This window comes from Podarcis gaigeae, assembly GCF_964106915.1.
Source record: "Podarcis gaigeae genome assembly, chromosome: 9".
NCBI lineage: Eukaryota > Metazoa > Chordata > Lepidosauria > Squamata > Lacertidae > Podarcis > Podarcis gaigeae.
Genome location: NC_139685.1, coordinates 36,218,783 through 36,235,177, shown reverse-complemented (window position 1 = coordinate 36,235,177; position 16,395 = coordinate 36,218,783). Strand labels below are relative to the sequence as shown.

At 39.2% G+C, this 16,395-nt stretch overlaps 1 protein-coding gene across 4 annotated transcripts in view; it reads left to right on the top strand.

The window, feature by feature from the left end:
* Positions 1-16,395, top strand: part of TLL1 (tolloid like 1) — a 119,514-nt gene that overhangs the window by 46,931 nt on the left and 56,188 nt on the right. For 2 of the 4 annotated variants that reach the window (XM_083755529.1, XM_083755532.1), the window contains exons 3-5: positions 5,671-5,781; positions 12,282-12,362; positions 14,023-14,175. In XM_083755529.1, the coding sequence (XP_083611655.1) occupies positions 5,671-5,781; positions 12,282-12,362; positions 14,023-14,175 (345 nt within the window). The remainder of the gene's footprint in view (positions 1-5,670; positions 5,782-12,281; positions 12,363-14,022; positions 14,176-16,395) is intronic. The other 2 variants (XM_083755531.1, XM_083755530.1) reach the window with 1 other exon arrangement.

Sequence of the window (16,395 nt, the reverse complement as noted above, 5' to 3'; positions counted from 1 at the left end):
TTCCAGTTTGTCAGTGTCCTTCTTGAACTGCGGTGCCCAGAACTGGACACAGTACTCCAGGTTAAAGCATCTCTTCCCTCACCACTGATTTATAAAGATTACTGTATTGCCTTTCCTAGAGCAATACAGTAGTCAAGGAAGCCACACTGGAATGGCTACTATTGCTCATAGTTTTGGAAAATGTCACAGCGTTAAAGCAGGGAGAGCATAGATTGTGTATTGGTATGAATGTGGTGCTGAATGGGACAGTGTTTCCAGCTTATATTACCACATCGGTGCTTGATGTGACTTTTGACGGGTTATACCAGGCACAATGTTGTTGTCTTTGACAGATGCAATTTGAGATCACGTGTGCCAGGTCGTCAAGAACTAACTTTGCAACTCTGGGCTACTCCAAAATGATGAGGAAAAATACTTAATGTTTGCCAATCATCTTGTTCAACGAAACCTTCTGCTCCGTTATATCAGGCAGGCAACAGAAAGAGGATGTTAGTTGAGTCCCCGGCTAGGTTGCATTGGGTTGAGTGGGGCCCTAGTTTGCACACCTGTCTTATTCATGGACATCTGTGTTAGCTTTCCAGGTTCTTGGCAGTTTTAAAATGCTCTTTCAAACAGAAGCATGTCAGTGAACCCTGTTGAAGGTGGTCCTTTAATGCAGCAGTTACCTTTTGGGAGACCTGAGCTTCCTCAGTTGTTGTAGAAGAGGAGCTGTGTGTATCTTAAATATTGTATCCACTCAGAAACTCCTGAGGTAATATAATATGAGGTAGGTCAAAGTTTTATTTTTTCCACAAATTATGATTTTATCAGCATTTCCTAAACTAAATTGTGAACTTGACATGATCCAACATACACAAAAGGTGTTGGCAATTTCCCATAATTATAAAAATAATAATTAAAAAGGCCATTTATTTTCAGACCAACTTCTGATATGTAACAACTCTGGTGATGTCTGAATGTTTAAGTTAGCAATTATATGTTGCCAGGCATCTGCATTTTTCTTTCTTTAAAGGTTAACTGGGTTTGAATAGTATGCATGGCTAAAAGCTAGTATTTGAGAATGGCAGTACTTTGTATCACAAAAATACTGAAGATCTGTGTTAATGGATTTTACCATGAATTGCTCTTTTGAAAGAAAGATTACTTATGAGGTGGTGAATCTTATAATTTTCTGAACTAAAGATAGCATGGATTCAACTTCAGTTTATTATAAGCTGTATTAATAGCCTTTGCCAATATACAGAGCTCAGCTTACTGAACACTGTCCTAGAAGACCTTTATTATGAAATTATAAATTTCCTGGCCTAAGTTAAACTTCCAAGCACTTATCTGTAGTTAGTAGATATGTAAGCATTTACAATTTTGGTGCAAAAGTCCTATAATTATTTTGACTTCTAGGGCACTTCTCATCTCAGTGACTTCTCATCTTATTTATCGTCTGTTTACACTATGCCATTTTTCTATCAGAAAAGACTATTCTACCTTAATACTGGCACAAGATTAGTCTTCCAGCTTCATTTAATGAACTCATACCCTTTAACATTTCTCCGTTGAAAATAGAGATGTCTCATTCCATACAGATAACTTTACTATATTTATACCCCACACATCTTACTGGGTTGCCCCAGCCACCCTGGGCAGCTTTTTATTATATATAAAAACATAATAAAACATTAAACATTAAAAAAAATCCTCCCTATAGAGGATTGCCTTCACACAGCTCAGGAGCCAAATAACTCCATACCCTCCAACATTTCTCCAATGTAAATAGGGACATCCTAAGGAAAAGTGGAACATTCCAGGATTAAATCAGAAACTGGGACCGCTTCTCTAAATCAGGGATGTCCCTGGAAAATAGGGACACTTGGAGGGTTTATGAACTCCTTGCTTTACTGTTCACCCTTTGGCATGTTAAACCTGTTATATGACTTATGTTCAAGAAAGGCCTGAAAGACCATTCATTTATTAATTAGACCTGCTATATAGAGGCTTCCAGTTACGCTATGCTCCTTCCTCCATACTTCTTCTTAAATAGTTTTCATAAATGAGGCCAAATTGCCCTTCAGCCTCTCATTCTGGCAAATGGCATTTCCATTTACAAAACCACAAGCTACAGCCTGCTCTATAAGAGGGAAGGCAAAGGGAGACAAGCAAACCTGGCAACCCAGCCCCACTTTCTTCTTAACTCAATCACCACCATCTTGTGAATTTTTCCACTCTCCCCACTGCTGCCCTCATCCCCACCCTCACCCTGGCTGCCTTCCCTAACAGCCCTTTAAGCTGAGGAACTGAATCTGAATTGGAAAAAATAATAACGAGAGCTTTGTTTTAAGCTAGAATTTGGGCAAAGCCTTCAAGAGTGTGTGTCTGGTAGAGAGGGTTGGTTGTGGAATCACAGTTAGAGGAGGCCCACAGAGAGGGACAGAAAGTCTGAGGGGGAAATGAGGTGAGGGTGATATTGAACTTTATATTTAAAACAGAATAGCTGTTATCAGTGCTTTTTTCCTGGAGGTACGCAGGGGTACACATACCCCCAAGCATTTGTACTTTTGAATCTTTGTATTTTTGTCCATTTACTGTATTTATTTTCCCCAATTTGAACTATAAAATGGTGATATTGTTGAGTCAAAATGAGAGAACCTCTAAACATTTTTTAAAGAAAGAAAGCACTGGCTGCTACGGAACTTTAAATAGACAGTTATGTTAGATCAGAAAAGGGGAAAGATAAGAACCCTCTATATAGTCATGCTTCGGGTTGTGCGATTTCGGGTTGTGCACCGTGTTGAACCTGGAAGTACCGGAACGGTTACTTCCAGGTTTCGGCACTTGCGCATGCTCAGAAGTGCTAAATCACACTTTGCACATGTGCAGAAGCGCCAAATCGCAATCCGCGTATGTGCAGACGCATGGGTCATGGGTTGCAAACACTGCGGGTTGCGAACGTGCCTCCCGCACGGATCACGTTCGCAACCCGAGCATCCACTGTATATAAAGACTACCGGTTGAAGATGCGTTGTCCCTTAATAAAAGATGAGTTTGTGGTTGAACTGTTGGTGTTCTGGGTGGATTCTTCAGTAAATATGGCTCACTCCATGTCTAAAGTGTAGATGCACTTGATTAATGTTGTACAAAGGGATTCCTGCTGCTCTCCATAAGTCAAACAGATGATGGCACTAGGTGTTTTGAGGAAAGTCTGTGCTCAGCAGAGTATCTTAGTGATCACTTGGACTTAGGCCTCTGTGAGGAACCCTTGGCTCATTAACATGTAACCCTGAAATTTTGGATCCTCTCCAAAATTTTGGGGTTACACGCTAATGAAGCTCCTTGTCTTTAGGTTACGTTTTCTCCTTAACTACCAAACTGAACTTTTAACCTCCTGTGCAGTATGGAGAAATGTTCTTATTGAAATATCTACAAGGGGTCACAATGTGTGTATGGCATTGACCACATAGCTGGAATGTATGTGTGCATGCAAGAAAGATAAAACAGAGAAAGCTTAAAAGGACTCCCTTCCTAACTGTGAAAATGTTAGGAGAAATATGAATTTATTTCTTTATATCTCCGTACCCCTGCAGTGTAGGTATTCTGGCACTTTCCCAAAAGAATAAAGAAAATAAAGAAAAGCAATTCGCTCTCCCTGGGGAGCGGACAAGACTGGGCACGTGCTTGATCTCTTAATTTCAAACGTACTCACTACAAATGAAAATAGTTAAATTACTGTAGATTTGCTTTCACCTCCAAGTCAGTATTATCTGGCTTCTTGCCCTTTCTGTGCTTTTAGCTATTTTAGAATATCAAGTTTTTATACTTGGTGGAATATGTCAATCAAACTGGGATGCCGAACTGTATCTCATTTCAAGAAAGTAAGTGAGGCTGGAGACATATTGAGCATTATTTGTTCTTAGTTGCCTTCCTCTGTGAAATAAGGGATGATGGGCAAATGTTGCTGACATTCCTAAACAAGAGCAAACATAATTATCAGCAAATGAAAGGAAGTCTAACCCAGTACAGCCAGCTCTTATTATAATTACTTGATGAGAGAGATTGATAAACAGCAGGATTGTAGGTAAATTAAAACTATAGGCATTCTGCTTTATGTAATACGAATGTCTAAAAGTTTTAATTTGCCTACAGTCCTTCTCTTTATCGATCTTACTCATCAAGTAATAAAAATTTATATATTCTATTGTTTTCTGCATTTTTTATTGCACAGTCAGAATTGATTTTGCAATGGGGTAAGTAAAGTTTGAGTTTTAGAAAGTTAAAAGCTTTTTCAGTATGCTTGATGAGGACATTAAGTTACGAAATGTTTCTTACAAGTTGGGGTACTGTTTGGCTGAATCTAGATATGTATAAATAACCCTGTGATAATTCTTTTTTTTATTAAAAAAAACACGTTTAAAAATATATATGGAATTTCTCATTAGCTCACCATCGCCATCTAGTGTCACTTTTGTATAATGTACTTAAAACACATTTAAAATGTTATATTTGCAGCTGTATAACTGAGTCCTTGGTCTGTTGCTAAGTTCCCAATATGGTACCTGTGGGCATCATTGCATCCCCAGACATTTCTCTGATGCTAGTCAAGGCTCCCAGTCCCTCCCATTACTTTTTTTTTTTTACTGGTGTTTTCGTGGTCTGCTTGAGAAGGTTTCTTCTTTGTGGGGGTACTGCCAGCTTTTTCTGTGCTTTATTTGTTTTTTTGGGTGCAGATGTTTTGCCTGTGGTTGGTTGTTCTAAGCACCACTAGTTTCTATGAAAAGTGTATTTTGAGATATCCACTATAGTTTCTTAAACTTCAAAAGTCCTCCCAGGGCCAAAATGTTGTTTGTGGCACCGTTCTATTGAGTTTTTAAGATGTGAGAAAGTTGAGTCTGAAGGGCACACTCTTTGGGAGGTGTTCTTGAATTACTTTGCTCAAGAGGTAAAATGCATTATACTAGTAGTTACAGTTAGAAAGCAACATTGGGAATGAAATTAAGAAAGGTTGGATTTTGCAAGAAATTTTTCAAAAAGGATGGAGTGACAAGAAAACAGTATAATTGTGTCAGCTATAAAATTTACTGAGTGTGTGAGGAAATGTACAGCAATACTTCGTTCAGCTCCAGCCTATTTTGCCTGCTGGTTGACTCTGAATTTCACCATAGCTTCTCAAAAAGTCTTCCGTTAAAGAATTCTCTTCTTCTTACTTATTAGGCATGAGAGGTGAATCAGATACTCTTAATGGGTTTCTTTAAAAAGAAACAGTTTCTCCCTAAGTGGAGAAAACAAACAAAAACAAAGCAGCCAAAATCTTTTTTGAAAATGTCAGCTTTGTGATTAAAGTAATTAATTAAAATACTTCCTTTCCCCCTCTGTCACAACCTCTTCAACCTGTTACTTATGTTTAATATTAAAAAAACTTTTCAGTAACACACACAAACACGTGTGTGCGTGTGTGTGTCTGTGTGCATGTAATACTGTTTATATACTGTTTATATATGTTTCCCAGATATTTATTTATAGGTCATACAATCCAAAACAGAACTAAATTCACATAAGACAATTGATTTAAATGGGCTACAGTATACTTAATTCTGTGCTGGAATATGGCCATAGTGTTTAGTCAATGTTTGTGCAATTCTGCTCTTAATATATTTAAAGTAAGCTCTCTTTTTGTATTTAAAGCTGTCTTTTGGGGAGATATTGCCTTAGATGATGAAGACTTAAAAATGTTTCATATTGACAGAACAATTGATCTTACGCAACATTCAAATGAAAGACTTGGACATAATACAGGTAAGCTGCTAAATATTTCGGTTTATTAGAATGTAACCAGTGTTTTGTCATGAGCACTTGCAATAGATTTGTTTTCTTATGGAGCAAAAAATCCCATATGAATAAAGATATTTATTCAAAACATTTATGCCCCACCTTCATGTTACATATAGCAATTGCCTACAATAAACACAACTATAATCACAGTACAGTAATGTAAAGCACAATTCAAAATGAGAGATTGAGAAATAATCAGTTTGAGAGATCACAGTGATAAAGTAAGACAAGCACATAAGCTTGTTGCTATAAAATACTGTTTACCCATCATGGAAATGTCATCAGAGGTGGGGCAGGTTGATCTCTTGCAGCAGGAACTTGCAGAATCTAAGTGCTATGGAGAAGGCTATCCTGTTCCATACCTGCTAACTGAATTTTTGGTAGTGACCTTCCTCCTGTGACTTGAGGGTATGGGGAAGCTAATGAAGGTAGGAATGATCCTTTAGGTATCCTCCCCCCCCAAAAAAATCCAGTCTTTAAAGAAAATAACCAGCACTTTGACAGTGATGTTGCTGTAACAATTCATTCAGATTAGCTGGCTCCAAGTGACTTTCCATCACCGAACATTTGATGTAAATGGTTCAACCTTTACCTGACCATGGGCCTCGTTGTTTTGTTAATTCTGTGCTCCCTAGGGACAAAGACTAGGAATAAATCAGCATTTCTCCCAATGCAGTGGTGTAAAAAGTAGAGTTCTCCAAGGTTCAATATCAGGACCTGATCTTTTTAATTTCTTCATAAATGACTGGAAGTTAGGGGTGAGCAATAAGGTAACCAAGTTGGCTGGACTCACCAAATTTCATACAAAACATTCTCCTTCAGAGTGTGTTGTCTGGGGATTGAGTGGAGACAAAAATGACCTTATATACCATGCCTACCATGTGCATAAGGACCAGGGAAAATGTTATAGATACCTACGGGGCTTTCCATGGGAAGAAATGCTGAGAACAGTTTGTTAATGCATGGTACCCAGCTTACGTTAACAAGCCTGGGAAGTACAGTGTGATGATGAGGAAACTGCAGGCCATCCTTATTAGTGAGTGTCGACTGTAACGGAGATGATCTGATCTATGCTGCACCCCAGATCTATGCAGAAGGAAGCAGAGAGCAGCTTGGATGAAATTCATATCCTCATTCCACTTTCCCATGACCTGCCAACGAAATCTGTTTGGTGTGTGTGAAACAGAAACCAATTCTATTTCAAGCCAACCCCATACCTGATGGTTGACGGGGATATATGCACTATGCAATCCCTGGCTTTTTGTCCATACTTCAGACATGGGCAGGAGAATATATTTCTGTGTTTCTGCTTTGGAGAAGCTGTTGGATGCAGCATACCTACTTGAATCAGCCTGACAGCCTTTTAAGCACCACAGAGCCTAGGACTTGCCGATCAGAAGGTTGGTGGTTCGAATCCCCGCGATGGGGTGAGCTCCCGTTGCTCGGTCCCTGCTCCTGCCAACCTAGCAGTTCGAAAGCACATTAAAGGGCAAGTAGATAAATAGGTACTGCTCCTGCGGGAAGGTAAACGGCGTTTCTGTGCACTGCTCTGGTTCGCCAGAAGCGGCTTAGTCATGCTGGCCACATGACCAGGAAGCTGTACGCTGGCTCCCTCGGCCAATAAAGCGAGATGAACACCGCAACCCCAGAGTCGGTCACAATTGGACCTAATGGTCAGGGGTCCCTTTACCTTTTTAATAACCTCTGCATATGGATAAATTTCCTTGGATAGAAACAGCGAAGGAAAATAATCTCAACTACAGTTCCATTCTACTTACCTGTTTATAACTAAGGTGGAGCCCAAATTTTAAATGTTCAAACTATTGACTTGAATTAAATGAAAGAAATGAAAATGGATTGGCAAAACTGGGAGCTTATTTCTGCGGTGGTGTCCTGCAGATCATAACCTAGAGCAGGGGAGGACCAGAGAAGCTCAACAGATGAGCAGGACCACGGATAGCTCCCTGTGGAGCTGTGTGCTTTCTGGCCAGATATAGCACACCCAAGCCAGGGCGGCACTCCAGACAGGATTTGGAAGGAAATTGCAGTCTTAAGTAGTCATGCTGCACCTGTTGGTAGTTATTCCTTTGCCCCTCTAAAGAATGGCTATTAAAGAGGCTGCACACCCTATTATTCAGGTGCTGGCTGCAGTGGAGGAGGTGACCCTCCTGCTGCTCTTAGAGATGGCATGGAGGCCAAAATGGGTCTTCTTGCACTGTCAAGCATTCTCAGACTGGGAGGAGTAAGACAGAGTTACCACCTTGTACAAGCAAAGACTGCTTGCTCTTGGGGCTCTTTTCCTGCGGGAACTGCTGGTAAGAAGAAATCTTTTGTACATTTTCTGGGGATGATTCTACCCCCCAAACATCCCAGTCCTTGATATCCTGTGCCTCTCCTTGAATAATGGGCGAGATTTTTTCCTTTCACATCTGTGTCAGCAGATACCACCAGCTGCAAGTTGCTGTCTCCCATCCCCTGAATGTAGTGTTGACCAAAGCATGGATGCCACCATATCCCATGCCTTTGAATGATAGGGACATTCTGGGGGGAAATGTCAGCCAATAAGAGCAGATTTTACTTACTTACTCACTTGCCAGCTTATATGCTATCCCTCCCTTCCTTCAAAGGAGCCCAGGGCAGCAAACACATTAAAACTAAAACAATGCAATTGAAACATTTAAAAATAACCTTTTAAGAGCAATCATCTGCTCTCAAATAATAACATCTGAGTTGCCAGGGACAGGCCTTTCAGCCATCAAACGCCTGGGATTTGGCATTGGGGGTAAGTTTGCTGTTCACCCCCGAAATTTGTCCCATGCCTGAAAAGCAGCGCCGTAATTTCCCATTAAAACCAATTCAGCCTCAGGTTTCTTCCCTCCTTTGCAAGCTTTTTCCTTTACACCGTGGCTGGCTGGACAGTTCTGCATCACAACTGTCATGTACACAATGTTCTTCCCTGCCATACAGCCTTGAAACAAGTTACCTTTCATCCAAAGAGAACTGCGTAGGAGCAGTGCAACAAAGCACAGTCTTCGCCTTAAGATCTGAAGGTGTTTTTGTGCAATTCATAATAGATAGAGATTTGTTTCATCAGTTAAGTAATGCCAGAATGAGTTTTTAATAGAAAAAAATGCCCCGAGACAAATTCTTTAGAACTTCCATAATTATATCCCTGATTTATTAACATGAAATCTGCGTACAGCATGCAAACAATTATAAAGCACTAATCTGTGCTAACATGTTTACATTGTTAGCAGTGGAGTCTAATTCAAAGAAAATACATCTGTTTACTTCTCTGGGAAACACTTCCAACTGCTGCTGTGATGTCTATTTATACTAACAACCATGTAACTGTTGACTCGGGGCAGGACTTTGGGTCCCATTTAGAAGTGAGACCCAAAATGCAGCAGGTCTTCTGCATATTCCTGCATTGGAGGAGGTCAGACTAGATTTCCCTCAGAGTCACTTCCAGATCTATAAATCTATTATCTATGATCTGTATTTTGAAGTAAGTGCAGTAGTACATATAATCATATAAAGAGGATGTAAGACTATTCAAAATAATACTAATACTAATACTAATACTACTACTAATAATAATATAATTTATTACTTATATCCTGCTCATCTGGCTGGGTTTTCCCAGCCACTCTGGGCAGCTTCCAACAGGAGATTAAAAATACATTAAAACATCAGTCATTAAAAAACTTCCCTAAACAGGGCTGCCTTCAGAGGTCTTCTAAATTTCATATAGTTGTTTATTTCCTTGATATCTGGTGGGAGGGCGTTCCACAGCGGGGGTGCCACTACCGAGAAGGCCCTCTCCCTGGTTCCCTGTAGCTTTGCTTCTCACAGTGAGGGAACCGCCAGAAGGCCCTCGGCGCTGGACCTCAGTGTCCGGGCCAAACGAAGTATGTGAAGTAGTGCACTTTCATATCTAAAGAGAGCCCACCTCGATCCCCCAGTAAGACCAGTTGTGGTATAAGATCACGTAACTATTCTGCTTGTTTCAGTTGCGATTCACCTGGAAGTGAAAGCACTTCATTTTCTTCTCCTCTGGCCAAATGAATTGCCAAATGACCAGGATTAAATGGCCTGACCTGCTCTTCCTTCTTTAACAGCACCGTGATATTCAGAGATCAGAAAGTTTAGCTTTCTATAGTATGGGAGAGAAATATTATCTCCTCAGAATATCTGCAACCTGCTGTTCAAAGCATAGCTAGAATTACCAGAATCAATCCCTTTCCCCAGTCCATGGGCATTTTTTTTTTTACAAAAGTAATTTTTAGAGTTCTGCCTTCTGGTCAATTAAAAATAATAATGAATGTACTATTTTTACACTTTCTCGTCATTTTTTTTGCTTATCTTTTCCTAAAATCACCTGTTTGTTCTAAGTAGTGGAATCTTTTGATCTTTTTAAAGATCTGGATTTAAATGTTAATAGATTCAGTTAATTCCACCCACCCTCACCACAACAAGTAGTTTTAATTAGCTTTGAACTGTTTCACAGCCTAATTTTGCTGACAGATAAACACAGCAAGGTGAATCACTTCTCAGACTTGAACATAAGTGATTATTTTGTTTAACCTGCATTCTTGCTTTGGATTCACAAACATCTGAAAAACCATTATATATATATATATATATATATATATATATATATATATATATAACAATATACAACACCTCTCAGATTAATATTCTTCATTTCTTTCTTGGGAAACATGCATGCTCACTGCCAGAAAAAGCAGAATATTATTCTTTAGGCAAAGTTATGTTATTTCAGGAAATGTTACCTTCTATAGCTGCATTACTATGCCACATTGTAAAAAAGTGGAAATATTTAGAATCAGGGAGTTTTTCATTCTAACTCTTGAAGTAGAACTATTATATATTTTTAAATATGAACAATAGTGCAGTTTATCTGTACATTAATCTAACATTTCTTATAGAAGCCAAAATTCATTTTTGGAATCTGAAGGTATGGGACTATTAATAAATTTGAACAATGAACAACAAATGAAAATTGTTGTTTTTAAGGCAGCGGTACAACTTACTTGGGAGCAAGCCCCATTGAACTCTATGGCACTTATATCTGAGTAGACCTGTATGGAATTCCACTGCTAAGCATACTTACCGGTATCTCTTCTCTGTAGTTATTCACTTTCTTTTGTTGTGTTTGTTTTTTCATAAATAAAGTATTACATCAATGGGCAGTAAATGTTGGTGTGCTGTCTAGTGCACTCTGGTGCTATAAAATATCTCATTCAGAAGGAATGTCTTAAAGTATTGTCTCATTCCCTTAAAATCTAAGCAAAAATTTGAGAAATTTTTCTTGAGGGCCGCTGCAGCTATGCGACAGTGTAAAGCAAATAATTACACAGATTATTGAGCAACCATGCAACTAGCTTGCCTTTTATGGCACTGTGTACTTTGTAATATGTCTTTGAAGATTGCCATTTGGGAAGATTGCATGGAAACTGTATGTCAAAAGAATTCAGAGAATTGCTGAAATGGCTAACCTATGTTTCATTGTACCGCTTTAAGTCTTAAAAAAAAAAAATCATTCCAGTGCTTCTGTAACAAGCAGGAATAATGGTTCTTTAGTATTAGATATTTTTTTACAAATATCAATAATGGGGATTTTATGAAGTCACCCAAAAGCCCTCTATACAATGAAGTTGCTGGTGACACATTTAACACTTGAAGACAATTGCAGACAGACCGTTCAAAGGCAAAAGAAGTCAAACAAATGCTATCAGAAGAGATCTGATTTTTGTGGCATGGTGAATATTGAGATAAAGGATCTGGCTGTTCCTGTAATTCATTTTTAGGACTCTATCCATCAGTTCCTCAGCTATTAGTACTAGAGTTACTGGAGTACCTGATAACTTAGCATCCTTGTATGCCTTCCAGTCTTAGTAAAAACCACACGTATGTCAATAACTTTAAGTGTATCATAGTTTGACATCACACCTGGAGGTACACACTCTATTGTGAATTGCATACAATGTGAATTCAACTATCTTGTATTTTTTAAATCGTATGTTTTATCTGTCTCCTCAGTACTCTTGGATACCTGTGCTTTATCCAAGTCTGTAGAATTGCCTATCTCTGAAATAATAATAAAGTTTGCCATTCATAGTACTGAGACTTGTCAAGGCCCTGGGGGGAATTGGCAAATTGTAATTAGATGATGTAACTGTTGTAAATTGTTGAAATGCCAAAGTTATGCTGGCTGGCATTTTGGAATGCATGCTAAAAACAAAACAAAACCTTATGACAACAAATTTGTTTTTGTTTCATTCTCAATAGAATGTTAATGGTCAAAAGAATGTTAAAGACACATTTCTTTAGCATCTCCTCACATTCAGAAAAATTCTTTCCCCCCACCTCAGTTTTTTGTAAACTCATGTGCTCAATGTATGCGTGCAGTTTCTTATTGAATTTTCTTCTTTTAAAAGGTGGTTTTGGAGAGCGTGCAGTGTCAAAAAAAAGCGATGCCCTGTTTCAGCTTATAGACAGCATAAGAAGATTTGGCTCAGGTATTGTACTATTCCAGTGGGTAGATGTCCAGATTTTACAATGCCACTGAGTACTGTAAGATTTGTCTCCATCACAATCCACAGAGGTGTGGACACTTTGATTTGCTAGCTCTTGCATGTACCAGCTTCCCTGAGATCAGTGGAGGTGCACAAACTGCGTACAGACGGGGTTTCTCTATTGAGATCAATGGACAAGCTCTGGTGGATTAGGGAATTCTATATATGCTGTGAGTAAAAGAGACCCTAAAAAAAATAAAAATGATTGGGCTGAACTGCTTAAGCCTAGTTTATGAGAAATGGGAAACTCTGAAAAGTGACTAAATTTATCCCAAAGTTCAAGTTTGACAGATCCTGTTTTATATTTAATTTTTGGAATCTAAATATGGAAGGCAAATCAAAATTACAATTACCGCTTGGTGCCTCTCAGTATATGACTTACTGTTCATTCATTGGGAAATGCAATAATATAGGTTGGTGCTATGGTCACTGATACGTTAGTGGCTGAGATAAATTTGCATCCACTGTTGAGGGAAAAAGTGGTGGGGTGTCAAGGCTCAGAGAATACTATCCCTCCCCAAAGAAAAGTCCTTACCATGTAATTTATTCAGTATTCACAGAGAGAGAGAAAGGGGCATAGTCTCTATGCAATGATGGTGTTGCTCCAAGTAAAGTCCCACCCCCCATTCGTCTCCCCTAATCTACGTTATAATCTGAGCCTTCTGCCACTGAGCTCTCTGTTTTACTACTCTCAACGCCCATCTGGTCCTGGGAGAAGAGGGGGTCAGGAATGCTTTCCAAGGACATTGAGTCTGTCAGCTGTCTCTCCCCTCTTCCTCCTCCTCCTTGCTGTTCCTCTTCCAATATTTCCCAGCTTCTGCTCTCTGCAGCCTCTGAACTATGCCCTTCTGCAAACCACTGATCTAAATCTATACTGTCCTCCTGTTCTGATTCCCCACCATTCCTCCTCAGTCCAGCCCCTGACATGGAGGGAAGTAGTTGCAGAAGGAATGAGGTGTCAACAGGAGAAGAGTTAGGATCCTCTTTCTGCCTACTGCCATCTCTCTTGCAAATTGTCCCCTGCAACAGAGAAGTGGCACCCAGGGTTTGGAAAAGTGACTTGGCTGTGTAACATCATGCAGCCCTGGTAGTCTTAATTTGCCTGCCTCTTTTTTAATGTTTAAGTGCTTTTTAATAACATGTGTGAATCCTTATAAATAAAGATTCAGTTATACAACTGTATCTGACTAACCACTGCCTTAAGGCAAAGTTTCATAGGACTGGCAACAGGATCCTGTGTGCCAGTTCAAGGAAGCTGTTCTGCTGTCTCAGGACTTCAACCCAGTTCCAAGTCTGGTACTATGGCACCAGCATGCCTGTTTTCCAGGGATTTTTCAAGCAGGTGCAAACATGGCAACGAAGACATGAGCTGCATGATTGCATGGATTTGGCATCGGTGCATGATAAACAGCTCCATAGTATTGAGCTGTTAGTTCAATTCATTTTAAGCATTTGTTAATTCATGTTTGTCCATTGCATTGCAAGTCTGGGTATATATATACTGTATTGGGGGGGGGGGAATCCTTCTATCTTTGAAGAAGATATTTTCATTAATGAAATTTTAAGCATTTTGTTCCATTTTCTATTATAAATATCATTGCAGGTTTCCAGCAAAATAATATAACAAAGGGAAGAGCAGGTCTAACATTCTCAGGGAGCTATGAGAAGAAACGGTTTCCACGAGCAGCTACTTCACGCACAGAACGGATATGGCCTGGGGGTGTCATTCCATATGTTATAGGAGGAAATTTCACTGGTAAGAAAGACAAAAGATACACTTTTATCCTTGAAGGAATTGACCCTTAGAATTAGTAGAATTTTTAAAAAATGAAACAGAGGTCTTGAAATGGATTCTCTCTTTCTTGTTTTCTAGGTGTCCTGGCTATATATTACAATTACAAACTCTGAAATAAATGCATAATTTATAGTACAAGTGTCTTTATACAATTGTAGCTCCTTTAAAGCTTTCTTTACAAATGCTTTAATTCCTAAAAATTAAATGTAACTTGAAAATGCTGTGAATCAAGTAGCACTCAAGTGACTAAGGGGCAGTGCGTGGTAGCAAACTAACTCAACTTTTCCTTTTATCATAATACCTTGAGATTCAGGTCAACTTAAATACACATACAGTTTAGCTTATACGAAAATGTTGCAGTTCCTGTGCTCAATGACTCCAAGATGCCTCTTTTCCACTGAAACAGATTCAATGTACATTTCACATGGTTGGCTAAAAGAAATAGCGATACATCACAGTTAAATATCAGGAGAGCTTTCTAATATATTTAAAAGCATGTGTGACATGATAAAACAACACACAGGTTCTTATCCAGCAAGGGATATGCTCCCAGAAACCTGCATCAACATGCATTTGCCCTCCAAGTGGATAAGAGCATGTGATGGTGGAAGGAGATAGGGAGAGAGAGGAATAAGGGCAATTTTCTTGCCAAAAAAGTATACTGGAACACAGATATACCTGATTATCTATCTCTGCTTCCCAATTAAAATGAATAGTCTTTCTCGGTCAGAGATTTCTAATTTAAATGATATGGAATGGGAGCTAATTGTTTAGAACGAGTGATTGGGACCAGTCTTACTCCAAAATTAGTGTATGCCAAAGGCAATGCACATCAGATTTGGCAAAAAAAAAAAAAGGGGCTCAGAAAAGGGAGAGAGACTCCTATTAGTTGCCAAGCAAATGAAAAGTCCAGTCACTGTGTCAGCTCATCATACACTCCTCTCTCATCTACTGCTCATTATCTCCTGCAATATTGTAATGAAATTTGTCCTGGAATCATGCAGATGTGTTTGGCAAACCTGCATAGATTAGAGAGCTCTGAGCACTGTGTGTTCTGTAGCCCAGTCTCCGTTCTGTTGGTATAGGTGGTTTTTGATGCCAGAATGCCAAAGCAATGATCAGGTCCATGTGTGCAAGAAATTCTGTTGCAGTTTGTGTTATGCTTTTGTCGGGTCAGCCGTTTTTCCCCACATAAGCTATGCGTGCACACTATTAGGAAGAGAGGTCTGCACATGGCATGCCTATTGCACAAACCAACAGATGAAACAGTTGTGTGAGTCTGCACTCTCTGAAGTTACACTCTGCTCATTCCTGTTTTTGGAATGCATGCACATTGTAGAGGCAGCTGAAGAAATGTGAAAACACATGCAGGAGTGACCAGTCAGTAATGTCTCTGCATTCAAGGCATCCTGCAGATATTTCATTCTGCTGCCTATAGCTTAGTTCAGTGCTGTTTTTTCACATTGCTTTTAGCCTGTCAGTCTGACATTTCTATCAATGTAAATTTTTGTCTCTTGCATGCACAAAGAAGACAACACAATGGTAGACTGTTTTTGTATCAGTAGCATCTAATGCAGGAGCTTTTAAACTTCCAGATGTTGCTGGTTTCCACCTCCCATGAGACTTAGCTAACATGGGCTTGGATAATGGGAGTTGTACTTCAGCCACCATCTGGAGAACCCCAAGTTCTCTTCCCCTGACCCAACGGACTAATACTGAAGTCCCAGTACAACAATAAAGAAACCAAACGTCATGGCTTCTCGACATGCAGCACACCTGCACCAGTTGGGACTCACTAACCTAAGCCATTTCAGGTGTGATGTTCCAACAGTGGCTCAATAAACCTCTTCTGCTGCTTGCCTTGCACTGTAAAATGGGGTGGGGTGGGCAGGGCGTTGCTATAATTTACCACAAATTAAAACACATTAAAACAGATTAAAGTTATTTAAAATTTTAAAAAAATTGGATAGGTCATAAAATATACATCAAGAACTCTACCATCAGCATTCTCCAAGAACTCTATAGTGAAGGAGCCAGATGTTTTGTAGTTTTATATTTTGATTTTGTTCTGTGAACCACCTTGAGACTTTCAGGTATATGGCGGTATATAAATTCTAATTCTAATTCTAATTCTAATTCTAATAATAATAATAATAATAATAATAATAATAATAATAATAC